Below are 21,495 nucleotides of genomic sequence, written 5' to 3'. Positions count from 1 at the left end.
CCTGCACTCAGCCAGGGCTTGGTATCCTTGGAATGAAGGTGTAGACGGTGGTGTCTTTAGGATGCAAGCTTTTATTTACACACACATGTGACCTGAGCATAGGCTGGAGGAGATCACAGCAGATCTTGCTTCCCCACTAGGGTTGGGCGAAGCACAAAGCAAGACCTTACATCAGCATCAGCCAAAACTCACATACCAGCTCTGGCTATTGTTGGTCTACCTTACAAGGTGAGGTTACTTTCAGCAGCTGAGAGGGGTAGGGGGATTTCTCCATTGTCTCTATGGCTATAGGGCAAACTCTTCCTGATGTAAATGGCTGCCTAAGGTCTTTACCTAACAAAGGAACTGGTTGGGCTGGTTTCCTCTTATAGATTCTATTCTCACCTATACAGGATGCCCACCCCACCCCACTCCAAAAAACTATAGCAATATTTTAAAAAGACAATTGGACTACGTCCACTTGGGTCGTGCAACACAGTTTGATCTTCTCCCAGGAAAACAGTTGGAAGATAGAAGACAAATCATCCCAACGTTTTGTGCACAAAGCAATTTAAAAAATCACATTTCTATTATAATGTTTAATAATAAACCACTTTTCCATGCAAAACGCTCAAAGGGATGTGCAAGATCAAAAGAAATCACAACCCCAAAGCAATAAGCACCACCATAGAACACTTAAAATATCTGTTATGTACTGAAGTTCTCACCCTGGGCCAGCAGGGGGATACTGCAGATAGTTTTCACTCAGGTCCACGTCAGTTATTTTAGGCAGGAAACCCTGGGTTGTTGTTGCTACAATGTTGACAGCCGGCTGCCTATAAAAGCAGGCTGGCTGAGCTGTTTGCTGTTCAGTTCTGCCAGCTTACAAAATAAAGAGCTGCTTTGGAGAAATCGCTGTGTCGTCTGCTATGTTCGCCCACAATTTAACAATATCAGTAAAGCACACGATAAGTCAGATCCAAAATCTGTTTACACCAGCCTTGGCCAGCCTGGTTCTCCAGATGCTTTGGGCCACAACTCACATCAGCCCCAGGCACCTGTTGAGAGTTATAGTTCAAAACCTCTGTAGGGCTGCAGGCTGGCCAAGGCTGATTTACACCAAGCTAGGGGGGGGGGGGAACTGCTGCATCTGGATCATCCTAAGCTTTGACAGTAGTAACTTCAAACCTCCGGTAGGCTGGTGGTGGCGACTAAAATGGACAGTCTGATTTTTGGCTGTGTTGTTGCCACTCTCCCCTTAGGGTATGTTTAGCTGTACAAAAGTGCAACAGTTGTGTAACCACTGCAAATGGGAGTCATGAGTGATACCAGTAATATTCCAGAGCACTTACGTAACTCCTGTTTATGTGTCTATGAATGATATTCTCAGGCTGTGATCACAGTTAATTATACGTTCCAATGGCTCGTCTTTATCTGGGACAGCCCTAAAGTTCTAAAGGCTCCTCTTCCAATGTCCCTCCTTTTGGTTTTGAGGTGGGTTTTTTTGGGGGGGTAGGGTGGGGTAATAAAAAAGATGTTTGGGTGAATGGCCAGAGGTTCCATTCTACAAATCTCAGCTCTATTTTCGGGACTCAGTAACAAGGATGGGGAATCCGTGGCTCTCCAAATGTCCTTGGATTCCAACTCCTGCCCGCGTCAGCCACCATGACCAAGAAAAGCCCCAGGAAGGCTCCCCATCCCTGTCCTGCAGAGTTAATCTCTGTAGTGTAGGGGGAGGCAGCACCTGGCCTCCAGCAGGGCACCGCTGGCCAGGTCACGCTCTCCAGTTGATTAAGGGTCATCTTGAACCTTTGATAGTACATCATATGCCATTCTGCACACCAGGCGAGGCCAAGCTTTTATTGCTTATGGGACATTTATGTGGGGCTTATCCTTGTTGCACAGCACAGTAGGGGGCTCCCCCATTTTTTAGCTGCAAGGAAAAGAAAAGATAGCATCCCTGTGGCTACCACTTTGTATTCCACCATGCACTGAATTGTGTCATTCCAGTGCATGAATGTTGGCATCTGTTTATCTCGGGAGACAATGGTGGAGTGCACCTTTGGGGCGTTGGCCAGTAACAGCACCTGCTGTGACTGAAGAGGCTGATACAGGAGAGACATGTTTTGTTGCAGCTGGGGCAGATGCAGATGTCTACTTGTGCTGCTGCAGATGCACCATGACGTTTCTTCTCTCCTAGCAGTCATTCCTCCTCTGGTCACTGCTATAGATGCACGACTTGTCTCTAGGTGAAGCAACCCTGCAATGGCAGGGGTGATGTCTCCAGCCTTCAGCCATGTTTGCAGACATCTTTGAAATGCAGAGTTGGTCTGCCAATGCCCCATGGAGCAGGTCCTTGGATATGCATGACAGGAAAAAGAAAATGGTGGCCACAACCAGATTTTGGCATGCAGGACTCAATGGTTTGGGAGTGGAATAGGCTATGGGCCGGCAACCGGTGTACTGAACCCTGCCAAAAACAGGAGGCCTGACAGCTGCCTGAGAAAGCTGCATGCTGATGCCAGGCCAGATTGATACAGTTGCCTCCAGCTCCCAGCAAACCCACCCAGCATGGCGAGGGAGATTATGGGAGTTGCAGCCCAGCAACATCTGCAAAGCCACTGGTCCCCCATCCTGTAGGAGGCCAGTCTTTGCCAACCTGGTGCTTTCCAGCTGTTTTAGATTGCAACTCCCATCAGTCCTAGCCAGCAGAGTCCTGTTCCCATCAGTCCCAGAATCACCCAGCTGCAGTCTGGGACTGATGGGAGCTTTAGTCCCACACAGCAGGCAGGCAGGCACCAGGCTGATGAAGGCTTCAGCAGGTGGAATTGAGTCTTTAGTGATATGTCCATTAATGGAGCCTGGAAGTAATGTAAGAATTGAGTGTGGCGAGTATCCACTTGCCCTGTTTCCTTCCCTTGATGTTCTAGAGAGAGATAAACATGCTTCAGACTCGGCCTTGACCACTTTTGCATTTACACCCAAGAACCACACTCAACTGGGAAAATAAAACATTTGCAAGCAGTTTTTCCTCCCTCATGGGCAATGATGCTACTTTACAAAGGATTATGGAAAGCAAACAAAATATTCCAGTGCTGCATGCCGAGTGCTGGAATGCAATTGTGTGTGTGTGTGTACATGGAAGTCCAACAGCAAAGAAATCCTTGATGCCAAGGATTAGTTTGCTAGGTGGAGCACCTAACGAGATCTGCTCGGTCTGCTGGATAAAGAGCTGGCTGCGGTGTCCTCACATTTCCTGATGTTGTAAGACTTCTGGCATCTGATTCATGCTGCAGGCAGCCCAGGCCTTTTCAACTAAAGCTCTTCATTTTGCAAACTGAAGAGCAAAGGGAGAAAATATGAAGACAGAGCTGTTCCGCCTGGCCTTTGGCTTGGACTCACTCTGACCCTTATGTTTCCCTCCCCTTATGGTCTTGATCGATGGCCTACTTTTAAAATGAGGCTGCATTTTAAATTGCATTTTAACATGTATTTTAAATTGGTTTTTCCCCTATTATGTTTTTACTGTAATTTTACTGGTTTTAGCCACCCTGAGCCCGGCTCTGGCTGGGGAGGGCAGGGTATAAATAAAATTTATTATTATTATTAATTATTATTATTATTATTTACCAAGTAGCCTGGGGGTAGGCTGCGGGTGTCCACTGAACAATATCAACTGAGGGCCAAACTGATTCATCTCAGTGAGGGAGGGGGCATGGGCGTAGCCAGGATTTTTGTTGGGGAGCAGAACTGATATGATTGGTTAGTTAGTTAAGTATTACACTGTTTTACTTGATCTGGGGGGGGCAGCTGCCCCCCTGGCTACACCCATGACAGGGGTGGGAGAGGCAATGAGTGGGGAGAAAGCATACAACTGCCACCCACCCACCCACTATTTTCCAAATCAAGTTTGCTCCTTTTCACTTGCTACTCTTTTGCCTACTGGTGGAAAAAAATTATTGAATTTCTACCCCGTCCTTCCTCCCCAAGGAGCCCAGGGCAGCAAGACAAGCAGAAGCTGGGTGGGGGAGAGGATTTTAACTGGAGGAAATGACACGGAGGAAATGATTAAGCATCCCCTTCCTTTCTGTCTCTGAACAAATTTCATACCCACCAATATTCCTCAGATAAAATAGGGACATTTTCACCTGAGGAATGTTGGAGGGTCCGCTGCCCTTTTGGCGTCTGCAGTTTCTCCCACCCCCAGGAGTTCTCACTCACCCCAACTGACCCTCCTCTATCCCCCATTTTTTGTCCCACCCCCTCAGAGCATTTCCTGTCAGAAGAAGGGCGAATGCCACCACTATTACACCAAGGGGACACAGCACACACTGTCATGAGAAAAGCCCTTAACTCCGATTTTATTTTATTCTTTGGTGTATTTACAAAGAGAATAGCACAAACCAATAAAAATTTTTTAGAAAGGGACAAGATTAGATGCAGACGTGGACATGGATTTTTTTTTTAATGAAGACTCCTTGAGTGGCACTCCGCCTTTCCTGCCGCCCAGGGTGGTCCTGCCCTCTGCCCACATCTCAAGGCTGGCACGTCACACGGGGCTGCCCACTCTCCAGCAGACATTACAAGCTGCCCAAGAGAGGAGGCCAACAGCAGTGGCCATGGGAGGCCATGGGCTGCTGCTCAGAGCAAGCCCCAGCTCAGCTTCTTCTCTGAGCTCAGCAGAGATGAGGGAAACTGGGACATTCCAGGATCAAATTGGAAGTCGGAATGGCTTCTGCAGTGGCGGAGCTTCATGCTCCAGCACAGTGGGGAGGGGCAGAGAGCAGGTGGGGGCAAGGCTGGTGCATGTCCTGGGGGTGTGGCACATTATCTGTGGGGGCGGGGCACCCAGCGCAGGGAGGGCAGCCGCGATGGCACCCTGCCGGGATCGCACTGCCAGGGGCGGTGCGCTCCCCCCGCACTCCTCCTCCTCCGCCAGTGGGCTTCTGTAATTCTGGGACTATCCCTGGAAAATAGGGACACTTGAAGGGTATGAGACCAGTTCATTGCACTGGTTCTGAAATATAAGATTACTTGCGCAGAGCTGGTTCCAAGGGTGTGGTTTGACCTTACCTGTTTTTGCATATACGCACCATCCCCAGAACATAACCCCCACACAAGTTGCAACTCCACTTTATATGAAAACCATTTCACATCCCACACAGATACTGACAGGGCCCACTAAGCAAAATATGGGGGTCACAGTACAGGGTTGGTGGCTGCAGGTCCTGGTGGCCACCCCTTGGCAGTTCAACAGCACTTCCTTGGCTGTTAACCTCAGAATAATTTGCGAGCAACTTTCCAAGGTTCTCTCACTCCAGCCACAGAAATGCTGGGCCAGGTTCCTCGTTAGTCACCTCTTGGCTCTGCCTTGTCCTTTGCTAAGCACATCTAGAAACAGTTCTCCTCACTTTTTTAAAACAATCATTTAAATTGCCAGGCAAACTCTCTTAGAAGACAAGGGCACTGAAAAAAAGAAGAATGCATGTTGTTGTTGTTTTCACTTGGTAGCATCAGGCAGCCAAATCCTGTGCACATCTTCTCAGAAGGAAGTCTTCTGTGGCACTTGCTCTCAGGTAAGTGTGTACAGGATCACACCCTTTAAAGCCCAATGTAAATGTGCAGAGGACTGAAGCCCTTAAAATGCAACCAATCAGTGTGCTTGGATTTACACTTTTCCGAACAGACCTATACAACTGAGTGCCGCCACTGAGTGCAGGCACACTGGTAGGTATGTAAATGGTTCAGAACACAGGCTCATGACACACATTTGCATAGAATTAGCATGTGCTAATTTATATGTATTGGTGCAAATTTACGGTGACTTTCAGGGTGGGTGGGTGGGGTGAACTCTTGCTGTTGGGACTTACCTTGAACCAGGGGCGCCATCTAGGAGGGGCTGAGGGGCCCCCTGAAATTTTCAGGGAGGGAGCCGGGCCCCCTCAATATTATGTGGTCTGCAGTGGGCCTCATGGCTTCCTCTCATCTTGTAATGTCACACGTGTGCTGGGAACCCCCAAAGTTGGGCGGGACCCGGCACCTGTGCCCTGAACTGGGGTCTGCCAACAGATTTTCTGGATCCAGGAAGGACACCACATGCAGATGGTTTTATTTATTTGTTACATGCATTCTGTCCCACCTTTTCCCCTCCAAGGAGCTCCAGGTGGCACACATGGTTCTCTCCCCAGCTCATTTAATCCCCAGAACAACCCTTTAAGGTAGGTTAAGCTGAAAGGCAGGCACTGGTCATCTGGGCCACCCAGTGTTGGGATTTGAACCCTGGTCTCCCAGGTACACAGCAATGGTCCAAGAACTGTTGCTTGTACAGAACTAAGTCGCCAGGGGCTCCTGGGAAAGTGAAGATGATATGTACCTGAGGTTTCCCCCAGTCCTGCACTTTGTCACCTGTCCAGTTGCTAGGGAGGAAAAATAATGTGAGTTTTATAAAGTAAGGTAAGGGGTACGAAAAGGTCTGGGGCACAGCCCCCTTGGTCTACCCCTTAACAATGCTCCTAGAAGAAAGAAAGGCAGACTCTTAGAATTGCATCTTTGTACACATACCTTGTCTGGAGAACTGACCTGCAAAATTTGGAGAAATGCTAATTTTGAAGAAAAGTTGTTTTGGTTCAGTTATTTCAGAAAGTTTGAATTGGGTAAGTCCAGATCTAAATGGGAACCTAGACAAAGTTTTCATCCATCCTTATGCCCCTAATAATACCTCTGGAGATGGAGAATATTATACCTAAAACAAAAGCTTTGAAAAGTTTTGAAAGAAAAGAGCTATATCGAGTCTCCCCACCCCACAAATTGGTAGCATGTCCGCACTGGCAGGGATTTTTCTTTTTTAGAACGCAAGAAGAGTCTGCCGGGGGCCTTCCAGTCCAGCACCCTGTTCTCATAGTGGCTGGCCAGGTGCCTGTGAGAAACCCTCAAGCAGGATCTGAGCACAAGAGCCCCCCTCCCCTCCCCGCCGGTGGTTCCAGCAACTGCTATCCAGAAACACCCCTGCCTCCAACCATCCTGGCTCGCAGCTGTTGATAGCCTTCTCCTCCATGAATTTGCCCAATCCTTGTTCAAAGGCATCCAGGTTGGTGGCCATCACTGCTTCCACAGCTTATCCATATATATATATATATATATAAATAAAAATAGTCTAGTAGTACCTTGGAGACCAACTAAGTTTGTTCTTGGTATGAGCTTTCGTGTGCATGCACACTTCTTCAGATAGTTTGCATGTATGTGCTTTTTGACGGTACAGAGTTCTGGCACCTCTTGTTTGGTTTTGCTGCCATTTTGTGCGGACATCCACAGCACTTCCATCAAGATAGGAGTACCTGGGCCTCCTTTTTTACCAAGATGAGAAGACATGAGGCTTCTGAAAATTAAAAAAGTGTCCCCACTGAGTTCAGTGAAGTTTTATTCCCAGGAGCCAAGCAAATTCCCTGCATGGGAAGCAGCACATCTTCCCTGATCTCCACTGAGATCAATGAGGTCTCCCTTTGAGTCAAAAGTGTGCCTAGGATCCCCCGGCAACCCTATGCACACTCTCTGACCTGGGAGTAGGCCCCACACGTCCTTAAGTTCAAGTGCCCCTTGCTTTGGAGTGAAGAAGGAGAGGACTCTAAAGCAGTAAGACTCCTCTGGAGAGGATGAAGAGGGCTAACTTCAGAGTCAATCAATCAATCATTTTATTTGTATGCCGCCTTTCCAAAGTTAAAACCAGGCTCAAGGCGGCTTACAACATACAGCAAATTCCACAACTACAAATATAACAAAAGTAGTAATAAACATCAAAAAGTACACAACCAAATTGAACAATTTCCACCTAAATCATAAGATCCAAACGAAAGATACAAAAAATCAACAGCTACAACCCCGAAAGCAACGACCCCTAAACAATGCCCCAGCCCAAGTCTAGCAGTATGTAGAAGGATCGGTGCCAGCTTGGAAATGGAAGAACCTTGCACTTTGGCAGGGCTATGTGGACTCTGGTTATTGCAGAGAAGATACAAATCATGTGTTTCTAAGAGCAGTGAAGACCTAGAGCAGTTCTACGCTGTTTGGTGGGTTTCGTTTCCTACGCTCCAGATTTAGAGATACAAAATTCTCTTCCCCAACCAATCACAAAACCCAGCTAAATCAAGGCGTGTTTTGCTGCCTTTATTTTCCTACATTTCCTCTACTTATTTGGAAAATACAACTTCTACTTATTTGGAAAATACCTCTCTTTTTGTAACTTTAAGGTTTGTTTGTTTGTGATTTTAACAACAGCAAGAGCATCTGTGACTAAATTTTGGAAACTGTTTGATTGAAACATTATTAACAACCTAAAAGTGCAGCATTTTTAGTATTCCCAAGTCTGGCAAATGGCTCTGGGTGGGGGGGGGTCCCATAAATTAAAAGCTGCTAGAGAACGCAGTACAATTGACAGATCTTTTTTGCAATATGGTATGATTTTATTTCATTGACAAATGAAGTTCATCATGGCCAGGTGGCCTCTCCTACCTGTATCAAGGTGTGGATCTTGAGAGATTTTACTCTAGTGAGTTTATGCTTCTTTTAATTTGTTGGAATTATCAATAGCATATGCGGAAACAGTGCTCTTAGCCTTTCATTCTGCTTTTTTGCAGGTAAATTGATGAGTTTGAGACAATCATTGCTTGCACAGCAGCCATTTTAACCATCTTCATTTGGTTGCGATTTATACACCTCTTGAGTGTAAAAACAACAGCAAGTGCTTTGCAAAAAAAGATACCAACAATAATTTAAAACATTCAAAATATCAACAGTAATCAGAAGACAGATTAAAGCATGCATCACCATTACATCTGGGTGGGCTCGGAGAGATTTCACTCGGGGTGTCCTTCCTTTGCTATAATTTAAAAATCAATTTAAAATGTTGCACTTTGGGGTTGTTAATAATGTCAAAAATAGTAATTGTTTTTTTAAAACACTGAAACATTTATGGGGCGGAGGGAAGCTGTTTCGAGCAGGGCCGGGTCGGGGGCCTCCTGCCGCCCTCCCCGCTTCCCTTCCCGAGGCGAGGCTGAGTCAGAGGCGGCGGCGGCGGGCCGGGCTGGCTGGGCTCTGGAGGGCGGCGCCTGCCGCGGCCGGAGAGGCGCGGGACCCGCGGCTGCTACAAAAACCCCACCCCGCCCGCCTCTCGCCCGTGCTCAGCCGGACTCGGAGTCTGCCGCCGCCGCCGCCTGCTCGGTAAGTCTCCTGGGGCGCTCCATCCGGAGCGGCTCCGCCTGGATTGACTCCGAAGTGAACTGGATTGAATCTGGATTGAATCTGGATTGACTCCGAAGTGGGGCGGCGGGAGAATTGCACTGCCTTGGTGCGCTTCCATGAGAAGTCAGTCCCGTTGAGTTCAGTGGGACTTACTCTCGCGTAAGCGCGCTCGACTCAGCCTCTCCTTTATCGGGGGGGGGGGCCTGCGTGTGTCTGGTGGGCAAAGGTTTGCCCTGCAAAGGAGCTCGGGGAGGATTGGGGCCGCCGTTGAAACCGGCGGGGCTGACTTCGGAGAAGGGCTGCGACGGCTGGGAGTGGCCCTCGGTGCGCTTCGGAGAAAGCCTCCATAGGATCGGGCATTTAGGCTGACGTCCTACCAATCCTGACTTGTAGGGATGCCATGGGTCCTGAATTTTCCGGACATTTACGGGATTTCAAAAGCATAATTGACGTCCGGGGGGGGGGAATTCCCGGAAGGTGGCGCTGCTTTGTCCTGGATCTTAGGCAAGTCAGTCGCCTTCCTGAAAAAAGCTCAAGAACTTTCGAGGTGTCCTGGTAACTCTGTAACTTGGGAGCCAGAGTCGCATGTGCGTGAAGTGTGCAGAGACACCCAACTGTCAAAGCAGAAATGCAAAATGGAAAAGGTTTCTCGGCTGTTCAGAGTGCCAAGAAGCTCCTTAAAAATATAGAAAAGGGGGGAAAATAAATTTTCATTCTGCTGGGGTGAAATGCAAGCTAGCAGAATGTGACAAACATTTTCTCGTGTTGTCTTTCTGCTTACTCATCTCTTGCAATACATTTGATTTTAATTTTTGCTAACTCACATACCTGGCTGCATTCTCAGCCCTTTTCTGCATCCTCGCTCTCCTGGCCTGTAGACTCCCCCAAGCAGAGTTGGGTCCTGTGTGTGGAGTCTCTGCTTCTGTCCCTTCTTGGTGCTTTAGAGTCCCGGAACGGGCGAGGTGGCAGGGACCCTGAGGGTCATCTAGTCCAGCTCTCTGGCGAAGAGTCTCTTGCTCTTGCTGGTGAGGCTGCATCCAAAGACGCCCAGGAGACGGGATTTGCAATATGGATAACTTGGGGACCTTTGGAATGTGGGGCCGGTTGAAAATGCTATTAATAATAAAACTTCTGAATGGTTAGACCAGGCTTTAAGCCTTCTGTGTGAGCTGTAGCCTTGCATGCTTTGGGGACAGCTGAAAGAGAGCCGCCTTCTTTTCTGGGTTGTTGTGCTGCAATAACAGTGTGTTCATTTATTCACCACCCCTCTTTTTGGCCCTCCAACTCCAGGAGGCAAGGATCCAGGATCCAGGCTTGAGAGCTTTCCTTTAAAAGTTTCCACCTTGTGTGTGGGCACAACCCCCCCCCATGCGTGGCTCCCTTTCCCCAAGGCTTGTGTAGGAGACGGTCCCACCCCTTGGTGCCCTCTCTGCCAGTGGCCCCTTGCCAGCAAATCCCAAAGGGCAACCCAGGGGGCAAGGACTGGATCACAAACGGCCCCTTCCAGAGCCCATCCTAAGAGGAGAATAACTGGTCGTGATGGTGCTGTGTTAATTTCCCTGCTTGCCTTTGCTGGCTGTGGAGAGTCCCGCTCTCGGCTATTAGTTTCAGTCCAAGCCTTGGGTGTGTCCGCCTTCTCGCCCGAACGGCTCTCCTGTTACGTCATTCTGTGAAATATGCTCTTCTCACCCCACAGGCCACAGCTTGGCATGTTGCAGCAAGTTGTGCAGTAAGCAAAGATTTACTGAGAAGGGGCCACACCCGTCCTGCATGCTCCGTTTGGGGGAATTATGGATGACTGCAGTGCCTGAGTGACAGGAGGCGGCTGCCCCTGAATGAAGTCCACAACCCCCACAACGTCTCCCCAATTATCCCCTCCCCCAAAAAAATCTTCAAAAACCAGTTGCTACCTCTGGCCCAACAGTAATCTAACATCTGGATGATTGCATAATCTTTGCAAGTTTCTTGTGAAATGGTTGCGGGTGTGTGTGTGTATGTGTCTCCTGCAGATATTTGCTTGTTTTCTGAACATAGCTCACTATCTCTTGACCTGAACCTACTTTCCATGGTTGTTGTGAGGCTAAAAGGGGGGCACTTGTTTTTGTTTTGTAACATGTTACAGTAAAAGCATATTTGTAAATAATTTTAAGGCCACAGTCCTAATTCTACTGACCTGGGATGAAGCCCCATTCAATTCAAAGTGACTCACAATGCAATTCAAAAGTTAAGTCGGTGAACCAAAATTCTGCAGTTGCTCAGAGAAATTAATAAAAGATTTAAAGTAGCTGCATTTCTGAAGTATTTATCAATGCTTGTTTTGCTTGTTTTGCCTGCAGTGGAACATTCCTCTTGTACAGATATACAGTATGGTGTTTTATAAATGTAGAAAATGGCTTCTGCATTTCTCCCCAGTTTCCTGACTTCTAGAATGTGCTTCTGACAAAGCAGGCTTGAGTCCAGCCCACTAAAACTCCTGCTGCAGTAAATCTGATGGTTGTAAAGGAGCCACAGGACTCCTGGTGCCAGCACTCAGCAGATACTGGCCACCCTTCAGGAGGGCTGCAATACACCAGCCTCCCCCAATATTGTGCCTTCTTTTTCGTACCACAGCTCCCATCTGGCTGGAACTAATGCAAATTATGGCCCAACCTGGAGAACACCAAGTATATGTACCGCTAGTTAACAACAACATCTTTGGAGGCTTTGGGGGTCCTGACTCTTCCCTCCCTCCAGGTCCAGAAAGTCATAATAGTGTAGAGGGTAGAATGTCCGGCTGGTTCAAATCTTGACTCTGTGGTCAACCAAGTGAACCTGGCTCAGCTTAACCTCCTTTGCAGGGTATCATAGAATGATAGAGACCCTAAGGGTCATCGAACCCAATCCCCTGCAAAGGAGGAGTCTCGACTAAAGCATCCATGACAGACGGCCACCCAGTCTCTGCTTAAAAACCTACAATGGAGAATCCACCACAGTTTGTTCCACTGCCAAACAGTTCTTACCATTGGTAGGTTAAGATAAAAATGGGTGTGGCGAAACCATGCATACTACCCTGTTCTCCTTGCAGGGAGAGAAATGTGGTAATTCTCTCTCTCTCATTTGCCTCTAGTTGGGCAACTGACATTTGGCCCAGGGGTTTCCTGCTGCTACCTTCTGATGCATATACCCTTTGATTCTGTGGGATGCCTTTGTGAAGAAACCATCGACCAGTGTAGTTGTGTGAAGCTGCAAGTCACAGTTGACGTGAAATACGGGTGGGAGGGCAGTGAAATCTACCCCAGGCTGGCTCATGAGCAGAGCTCCCTTGACTTGTAGGTGCTGGCACAGCCCAGCAACACAGCCTTGCCTCTCCTTCCAGCTAAATAACCAGCACTGCAAAAAATAAAAAGGTTCATTTTTTTAATAGTGCTTTCAAACACTGAGTAGGAGAGCTGGCTTCTCTTCCTGCCTCCTCCCTGCTTTGAACTTAATTAAGTTCTGCTGCAGAGTTTGGCATGATCTCATTCTGGCTTTGCTGTCTTTGTGGGTTCCGTTTGCAGCAGTGACTGCCTGCCTTTTCCTGCAAAATACTTATCAAAACGAGAAAGCTTTCAGCAATCCTGTTTTGCTTTAGAGAAGGCCTCCCCCCTTCTCACCGTTCCTGTGGAGGTAGACCTCTTGGGGCAGCTCTGTGCCTCCCTCTCCCCCTTGCAGCCCCACATTCCTCCATGGCCACGCCCAGCCTTCCTTGGAGACGTGGCTCACACAAGCTCAGGGTTTCCATTCTCTCATTCTGAAGACTTCTGAAACTTGAGCAACACCTTGCTTTTTGTTTTTCTGTTTTTTGCCATCCCCAGGGGGGCCACTCCCTTTCAAGGTAGCACAATGGCCCTGGCCATGCCCAGTGAACGGTTGCCAGGAGCTCCTCTCTCTCCCCTTTTCTTGGACTTGATCTGTGCGTCCAGAGAACACTCCGAAGGCTGGCTCAAGGACTTGGCTGGGGCAGAAGGAAGGTGCCAAACGCAAGACAGAGAGAGGATCGGGGCTTTTTTTAAAAAAAGGGTGGCAATGTTTAGTCAATTGATTGGTTACTTATTTCATAAGATTTATACACCACTCAATTGTTAAAACCCAAAGTGGTTTCCAAAAAAGATAGAATAATAAAAGCGTCAATAAGAAGGATTAACATGGGATGCAGATGTATCTTACTCTTCAACACACTGGGCGAAACAACACATCCTTTAGTTCCTTCTTCCATTAGGAGCCAAGTGGTGTATCCAGCTCTGGCAACTTTCATACAATTCATTTAAAGCACGATGATCCCAACTTTAAACAGTCATGGCTTCCCCCACCCCAAAGAATTCTGGGAGCTGCAGTACATTAAGGGTTCTGAGAGTTGTCAGACAGTTCCCAGAGTGGCTTAACAGTCGATCTCTCTTCCCAGGAAACTCTGAGAATTGTAGCTCTGTGAGGGGAATAGGGATCTCCTAAAAACTCTCCGCCCTTTGGGGGAAGCCATGAGCGTTTAAAGTGGTGTCATAGTGCTTTAAATGGATGGTGTGGCCAGAGTACTTCTCAGGGTCTCCTCTGGGAAAACGTGGTTCCAGGGGAGGCTGGGCTATGATTAGCCCTCAGGCAGCCCCCAACTGCCAACCTCCTTGCTTACAACCAGTCCAGGGGGTGGCATGGCCTGTCAGCTGCCTCCCCCTCCTTCCTCTCTGTTAACCCACTTGGAACTCAGCAGGGAGAAGGATGGGTTTGGCTGCCATTGGCTCTTGCTCCCCCTCCCGTGGGGCTGCCCCTTCCTGCCTGCCAGCATCAGCCACCACTGCTTCGTTCAATACCACCGAATGGATGCTATGCCTTCTGCTGCACTTAGATTTCGGTACAGTACATCATTTGGTTGAAAACTGATTTGTGTCAATTTCCCTGCAGGCTTGCAATCTTGGTTTAAAGCTCTGTGTCGAATGAGAGCTTGTGTTCCTTCTATAATAAGAAAGAGCAAACCCTTTGTGCTCTTTGTGTTTCCCATTTCTGAGCTGTTGATAGATGTGACAGGGTAAACCTCAGGGTACGTGGCAGACCACTGTCCCTAATACCTGTATCAGGCACAGCTCTCTTGAAGGGTGCACCGTTCTGTGCTTAAGAAAAAGCAATATTTTTTGGCAATTGGACTAAATTGTACATTTTAGGCTATTCAGTTAGAATCGAGTTCTGGGCAATTTTGCACAAATGTTAGGTGTACACAATTTTGGCTGGGTTTCCATGCTAAGCTAGACCCTTAATTTTTTTTGCTAAAGTCTAGGCAGTGCAAGCTGTGACAGAATTATAGCCTCAATTACTTACTGGGCAGAGGAGATTGCGAGAATTGATGTATATGCTCAGATGGGGACTCAGGGCTACAGCAGAAGAGGGAAGGCATTTCATAGTCTGATGTTTGCAAACACCTTGGGAACTCTGGTGTAGGGTTTTTCTTGTGTCTGCGTTTTCCAAGTCTCTAGTGCAGGCAGGCGTAAAGAACCTGTATGTCTCCATTGCTCCCCCCCAGCCTGACCAGCAGTTGAGGGTGGTTGGAGAGGGGCGTTTCCCACCCCTTCCCTAGTGGTTTGTGCATTTCCAACTCTTCACTGCACTCATGAGGACTAGAGGCCTCCTGCCGCAGTTGAAAAATGCAAGAGTCTGCAGCAGCTCCCAGATCCTGTGTAGTTGGCAGTCCACAGTTCACAGCATAGTCACCCAGTTCAAGATCTGTGACCTCATTTATCTTTTAACAAACTCATCTTTGCAGAATTCCCATCTTCCTGCTCTCCCTCCCCCCCTCCCTCCCCCATGACTGGGCTGCAATAACGTTTCTCTGATTGGCCTCCATTTACTACAGTGTTATGTGGCAACTCAGCCGACATTCCAAGGGCGTGTTGGCTGAATCACTGGACTTGGTTCTCCCTCTGCCCCGCCTTTTTCTGCCTTGTCTCAACAGGCCTGCTTGGCTGTGGTTTTCATTCAGTTTTGTAACTGAAGCTCTTTTAAAAATCAGTTGGTGCTCTGGCCAAGGCTATTTTTATTGCAATGACTTTCAACTCTTGGTGTAACTGCTGGGCTAGGGCAGACAGTGGCATTTCCTTTAAATTATTATTATTATTATTATTAAAATGATGTAAGTTTAAGTGTGTCTCTCTGTGTGTGCCAGTGTGGTGCAGCGGTTAGCAGACGCTCCAAGTGTCCTTATTTTCCAGGGACAGTCCCAGATTTACAGATGTCGTCCCGGTTTCTGATTTGATCTCGGAATGTCCCACTTTTCCTTAGGACATCCCTATTTTCATTGGGAAAATGTTGGAGGGGATGGAGTTTTGTGACCGCGGAGCCAAGGAGATAATTAACTATGTCATCTTTAGAAGGCATCTGAAGGCAGTCCTGTAGAGGGAAGTTTCTTTAATGTTTTATTATTTTTTAATATATGTTGGAAGCCTCACAGAGCGGCTGCGGGGGGGGGGGGGTAGAAACAATAAAATGATGGTGATGGAATAGGACATCCCTATTTTCATCAGATAAATGTTTTAGGATATGGGTTAGAGTGGGAGAGACCTGGATTCCAGTCTGGACTTTGCCATGAAGTTCACCTGCCTCTAAACCTGATCCTACCTCAAAGGATTTTTGTGAGGATAAAATGCCAAAGGGGGGGGAGGGCCATGTGGGCCACCTTGAGCTCCTTGAAGAAAAAGGTGGAATCAGGGCCGTCTTAAGCATATCCAGCGCCGTGGTGCAAAGCTCCCTCTGCCCCCCCCCGTTTCCCAGAGTTTTTTTAGGGAGGTCGGGCGGGGCTGGAGGAGGCGGGCAGCGGCTGGAGGGCAGCTCCTCTGGTGGGAAAGAGGCAGAGGCTGGACATGGCGCCTACCGGCTCAGCTGGCCGCTTCGTGCCACGGTGGCCACAGCAGACGGAGGCTTTGGGCGCGGTGCTGCTTCGGCGCGCCATGTGGAGGCGGGCGAGGGCAGCGAGCTAATGCTGGGAGGCGCTGTGTCCAGCCTCTGCCTCTTTCCTGGCGCCCTCCAGAACTTGGCGCCCTGGCACCCCATGCCAATAGCCCTTTGGGTAAGACGCCCCTGGGTGGGATGCAGATGCAATAAAGATATGCAGAGCTTTTTTTTCAGTCGGAATTTGGCAGAACTCAGTTCTGGCGCCTCCTAGGTGGGCGCCATTGCCGTTATTAGAGAACAAGGGAGGCATTCCTGGTGTGTTCCAGCACCTCTTTTTCTAGAAAAATTGCACTATGAATGGTACCTTATAGCTTGATAAGCTTTGATTAATGAGTGAAACAGTGGGGGTATCGAATGTATCAGGACACCATAGCTGGGGGTGGGGTGGGGGCTCTGCATTACTTAGGTGGTTTTTAAAGGAGATTGGGGAGAGTCAGAGGAAAGTGGATCCCAATAGGCCTTGGAAGCACAACTATTTATTTGAATTCCTTTAAAGCCACACCCTTTTCCCATTCTGGAGCACTTAATGGGAACAGAACATTGAAGCAATAATACAGTACAAAGAGTATCATAGAGTCACAAGACGGCGATAAAATGGCTGAGATTAAAATATTGATGGGACCACAACCCAGCAGCAGTCTGCTCTGTAACCCAAATGCCTGGATTAACGGGAATGTCTTCAGCCTTAAAAGTTTTTTTTATTGGTTGGGGTGTGCCTTTAAAGCACATCCAATGCACATATAAATTGCATTCCTTTCCAAATAACCCTGGGAGCGATAGTTTGTTAGGGGGGCTGAGAATTGCTGCTCTGCGAGGCAAAAACTGCAGTTCCCATGATTCTTTGGGGGGAGTTGTGTTCTTTAAATGTGCTTTGAATGTGCTTTAGATGTATGGCGTAGATCCAATGTAATCTTTGAGCGATCTAGGGCTATAAGGAGCCAGCAGGTTTGCATACTATTTGCTGGGGAGAAGTCTGCCCCCTTCATGCCTTGCTTGTGGGCTTCCTGGAGGTATCTGCTTGATTGCTGTAGGAAAAGAAAAGCTGGACTATATAGCCTGTTGGAGGCTGCAGTAGACCAATTCTCTCTTCCTTCCCTCCTCCTGTTCTAGTTTCATCACCCGCTCCTTCAACGGACACTTCTGCAAGTTGCAGAAAGAAGCTCACGGGTCCTTTTTGAAAGTTGTTGTGTTAAAAACAGCCTTTTGCATGTACTCCCAAGTAACTAAAGAGTCCTCTGCTCAACTGCCTGAGTTTGCGATAAAATGGAATTGCCCCCGCAGCCTCCTTTAACAGAGGGATTAACTGTAACCCCAATAATATTGGATCCCTAATAGTAGCAACAGTTACTGTTGCTATGATGGCTCCCACCCTCTGAGATTGCTTTCGTTTTCCTCCTTGGACCCAGAGATCAAAGCACATCTCTCTCCCCCCCCCATAGGAAATTGCCCCCCTTTACTTGTTGGGCTGCTCAGAACTACACATGCAGTCTTGAGAAAGAACATGTGTTTGGACTGTTGGAACATCTATTTGGACTTATTTGGACTGATTTGGACATTAATGCAGAAGTAAGGATTTAGATCAGAATCCTTCCTCGGATCTGGAAGTATGGGACCCCCCAACAAAATTTAAAAATTCGGCTCTGTAATTTGGAATTTATGTGGTTTGATTCGATGTGATTGGCCAGTTAATAAAATTTATTTTTTTAAAAAAATCTGTACTCATTTTTCTGTTTATTTTCTCCAATATATTTGTTTAGTGAGGAATTGGGGGGGGGATTCTTTCCACAGATATCAAACCTTTATACTTTATTTTTGATTGTAATGGCATTCACACTTTCCCCAAACAGGCACATTTTTGCAAGCATGTTTTGCTTGGAGAACAGTATTGCAAAATTCGGAGGCCTGAGATTTGGGAGATTGCTGTGTCTCCCTTGGCTTATTGCTTCAGGGACTTGGAATTAGACCAGCTCTTCTAGGTTGTTCTGAGGGTGGGGATGTGGTGGTGGTTGGGGAAACCATGGGGTAGACCGGATGACCTTCTGGTAGGTAGCTGTTCAGCGCCACTCACTTTCATGGCTGTGTGTTTCTACCAGGTCATCAGTGCTTGAGCAAGAGGAAGGAAGCTGCTTATTGTCCACCTACACCCACACAAACACACCCTGCTGTAACTGTTGCACCTTCATAGGGTCACACAACAGATTCTCTCTCTCTCTCTCTCTCTCTCTCTCTCTCTCTCTCACACACACACACACACACACACACACACAGACACAGACACACACAGCCAGTCCTCAGTATATTTGAAAAGTGAGCACAGCTGCTGCACACAGCGTACCATTATCAGATGTTGTTTGGCAGCTGAAATATTTGTCTAACCTAAGGAATTTGGGAGTTCTGTTCTCATGCCTGATTTCCAGGAATGCGATGGTGGGGCCTGAATTCTTCTCAGCAACACCTTTTGTACAACAGCTGCCCCTCCTTCCCAGATTTTTGAGCTCCTCCCAGCCCAACAGAGCTATTTGGCTTGCAAAGGTGCTGAAGATACAGGGAGTTAAAAAAACTTATTGGAAGAGAAGAAAGCAGGTTAAAATCAACACATTTTCCCCTCTGACTAGCTGCTTTGGCCTTTTCAACACCTTTATTATTTCAAGTTGCCAGCCTTTGTACTTCTGGGTTTTTTGTCTTTTTTTTTTAAAGACTCTTCCAAATCTTCAAGTTACTAGTCCATAAATGCTTTTCTGCCCTGCCTGCCTGCTATTCATTTATAGTCTAGGTTCTAATACTAACAAAGGTTCTAAACTTTTGTTTCCTGTTGAGTCTACCTATTGACAGCCCCCAAAGTGGCCACTGTAAAACTGAAATATTGCAATTAGTGCAGTAATTCCAGAACAGTGCTATGAGAGACCTACTACTTTATTGCAATAAGTAAATTGAATTAAATATTGCTATGAGTCTAAAGTATGAATAAAAAAGAATGCCTTTAAGAGGCACTTCCACAGTATTTCCTGTTATTGGCTATCACTTGCAGGGGACAGAGCAAGGCTCTGTGTCAGGGGAAATTTAAATTACCCAATCACTCCTGATGCAAAGTTGGAGTGGAATTACTCGTTGGAGGAGGATTCTTGTTGCATCTCTGTGTAATATGCCTCTCTCAGCTGGACTTCATCCACTGAAGGCGCACACACCCAGACAGGGTTGAACCATAAGAAATGGGATCCTTACCCCTGTAGTTTCCAGTAGTCAAGCTCCTTGGGGCAGGAGTGTTTCCAGTTTTAATCTGGAATGTGGTCTGTTTCTGTGTGTCATTTAACTCCTGGAAATTTTTGGAAACTTCCTTAAGATCAGTTTTGGTATTTTGGCATCTGATTTTTTTTAATGTCATGTGAGTGGATAAGCCTATATCTCGGCAGTTAGGTAGAGATGGTTTTGTTTCGTTTTTCTCCTTGACTAGGCTTAGCCTGGGACTTCAAACCAAATACACATTTTGACACTGAGGCAAATGGCTAAGGGCACCTGTAGACGTTCCCTATTTATGCTAGCCGAGGTCAATGGGAGCTGCAGTCCAGAACCTCTGGAGGACACTGGGAGATGGGCAGGGGTCCTCTGAACCTGGTTCCCTGCCCCTTTGCACTGCCCCTTCAGGATGTGATTTGCGTTCAGTTGCTTTGCCCCCTTTTCTTCTCTTTGAAAGCCTGGAGCTCCTTTTTCTTTCATGGGGCATCAGGATGGGCGAGAGAGGAGTGGAACCAGGAGGCTGTGAGTTTGGGCATTGGCCAAGCCTGTTCCTTGGCCAGAACTCCTTCCCACGTTTCACTCACTGCCACACCCTCAAGCTGCCTTGTTCTCTTTGCCAGCTTTGTTAGCTGTTCCCTTGGTTGGGAGCGCTTAATTTATTTGTAAAAAGCCTTAATGGCGTTCTGACGTTAATCCCTGCATGACAGCCCTTTCTCCGTTTAATTCATACTTCACAGCCTGAAAGCCATTTATGCAACTAGCCTTAACTTATCAGAATAAAAGAAAATGTATGATCCACTTTGCCTTTCCTGTTTTTAAGCATTCAGTTTCACTCAGAAGACCCCACCCTCCTTGTATGTCAGGGCTCTCTCTGCCTCACCCACTTGCAGGAGCAGCAAATGAATTGTGATTTTGATAAAATACATATTTTTATTTAATGGGCAATTCTAGAAAATAAAATTTTTAAAATGGCAACTGTAACCCCAGTTGGGCTCCCTAATTGTAGATTGTAGCGTTGGAATGGGTCCTTAGGGTGATCTAGTCCCAACTCCTACAACACTGGAGTCACAGCTAAATAACCTGGACAGACGGCCATCCAACTTCTGTTTAATAACCTCCGTGAAGGAGAGTCCACCACCTTCCAAGGTAGTCTTTTCCACTATGGAACAGCTCTTACGTCAGAAAGTTCTTCCTATGGTTCAGTCGGAATCTCCTTTCTTGGCATTTGAATCCACTGGTTCAGGTTCCTGCTCTCTGGAGCAGCAGAAAACAAGCTTGCTCCACCTTCCAGCCTTTGAGATATTAGAAGATGACTGTTAGATCCCCTCCCAGTCATCTCCAGGCTAAACACCCCCAACTCCCTCAACATTTCCTCTAAGGCTTGGTTTCCAGGTAGCTTATCTTGGTCATCCTCCTCTGCACACATTTCAAACCCTAATAAAGGGAGGTATTGCAGTCTGCAAGAAGGGAGGACTTGACAGTTTCTTCTGTGCTGCAGTCGGGTGTTGGTGATGTAGTGGTTTGGGTGTGGATCATCCAATACATGTGGAAAGCACCTGGTTGGTGAATTTAAATGAAATAAAGAGCATGAAAATCTTGCAAATGGGAGGAAATTTTCCATTGACATTCTTTGCTGGGATATTTGGGGAATTGAAAGGTATTGAAAGAAGATTAGAGTGACGTTACAAATATCCTTCCTTCACTGCTGTCTAAAACATGTTTTCTTTTGCAGCCTGACACCCTGTTGAAATGTTGCAGCCGCATGCCCACTATGCCTTTAAAACACACCTGAACCACATTCTTTCCCTCAAAGAATTCTGGGCACTGTAGTTTTCCCTCACAGAATTGCAGTTCTTAGAAACCATTAACAAACTACAGGGCCCAGAATCCTATGTGAGAAAGAATGGATTTTGAATGTGCCTTAAAGGTAAAGTGTGGACTCGGCCTCAGTGCTTCTAATCTCAAGCAGATTGACTTGAAGTCTTCTTACTTTCTTCCAGCCTTCTCTCAAGATGTCAACGGTCCACGAAATCTTATCCAAGCTCACCCTTGAGGGAGATGTAAGTATTGCTCCATTTACTTCCCCTGCTTCCCCCTGGC

The 21,495-nt window shown here is 47.2% G+C and overlaps 1 protein-coding gene across 3 annotated transcripts in view; it reads left to right on the top strand.

Annotated features, from left to right (window-relative positions):
- LOC128402200 (little elongation complex subunit 2-like) overlaps positions 1-21,495 on the top strand; it is a 100,520-nt gene that overhangs the window by 56,215 nt on the left and 22,810 nt on the right. For all 3 annotated transcript variants that reach the window (XM_053366209.1, XM_053366208.1, XM_053366207.1), the window contains one exon: positions 21,396-21,455. In XM_053366209.1, coding sequence (XP_053222184.1) covers positions 21,396-21,455 — 60 coding nt within the window. The remainder of the gene's footprint in view (positions 1-21,395; positions 21,456-21,495) is intronic.

This window comes from Podarcis raffonei, chromosome 14 (assembly GCF_027172205.1).
Source record: "Podarcis raffonei isolate rPodRaf1 chromosome 14, rPodRaf1.pri, whole genome shotgun sequence".
NCBI lineage: Eukaryota > Metazoa > Chordata > Lepidosauria > Squamata > Lacertidae > Podarcis > Podarcis raffonei.
Note: the sequence above shows the minus strand (reverse complement) of the source record. Positions and strands in the feature narration are given on the sequence as shown.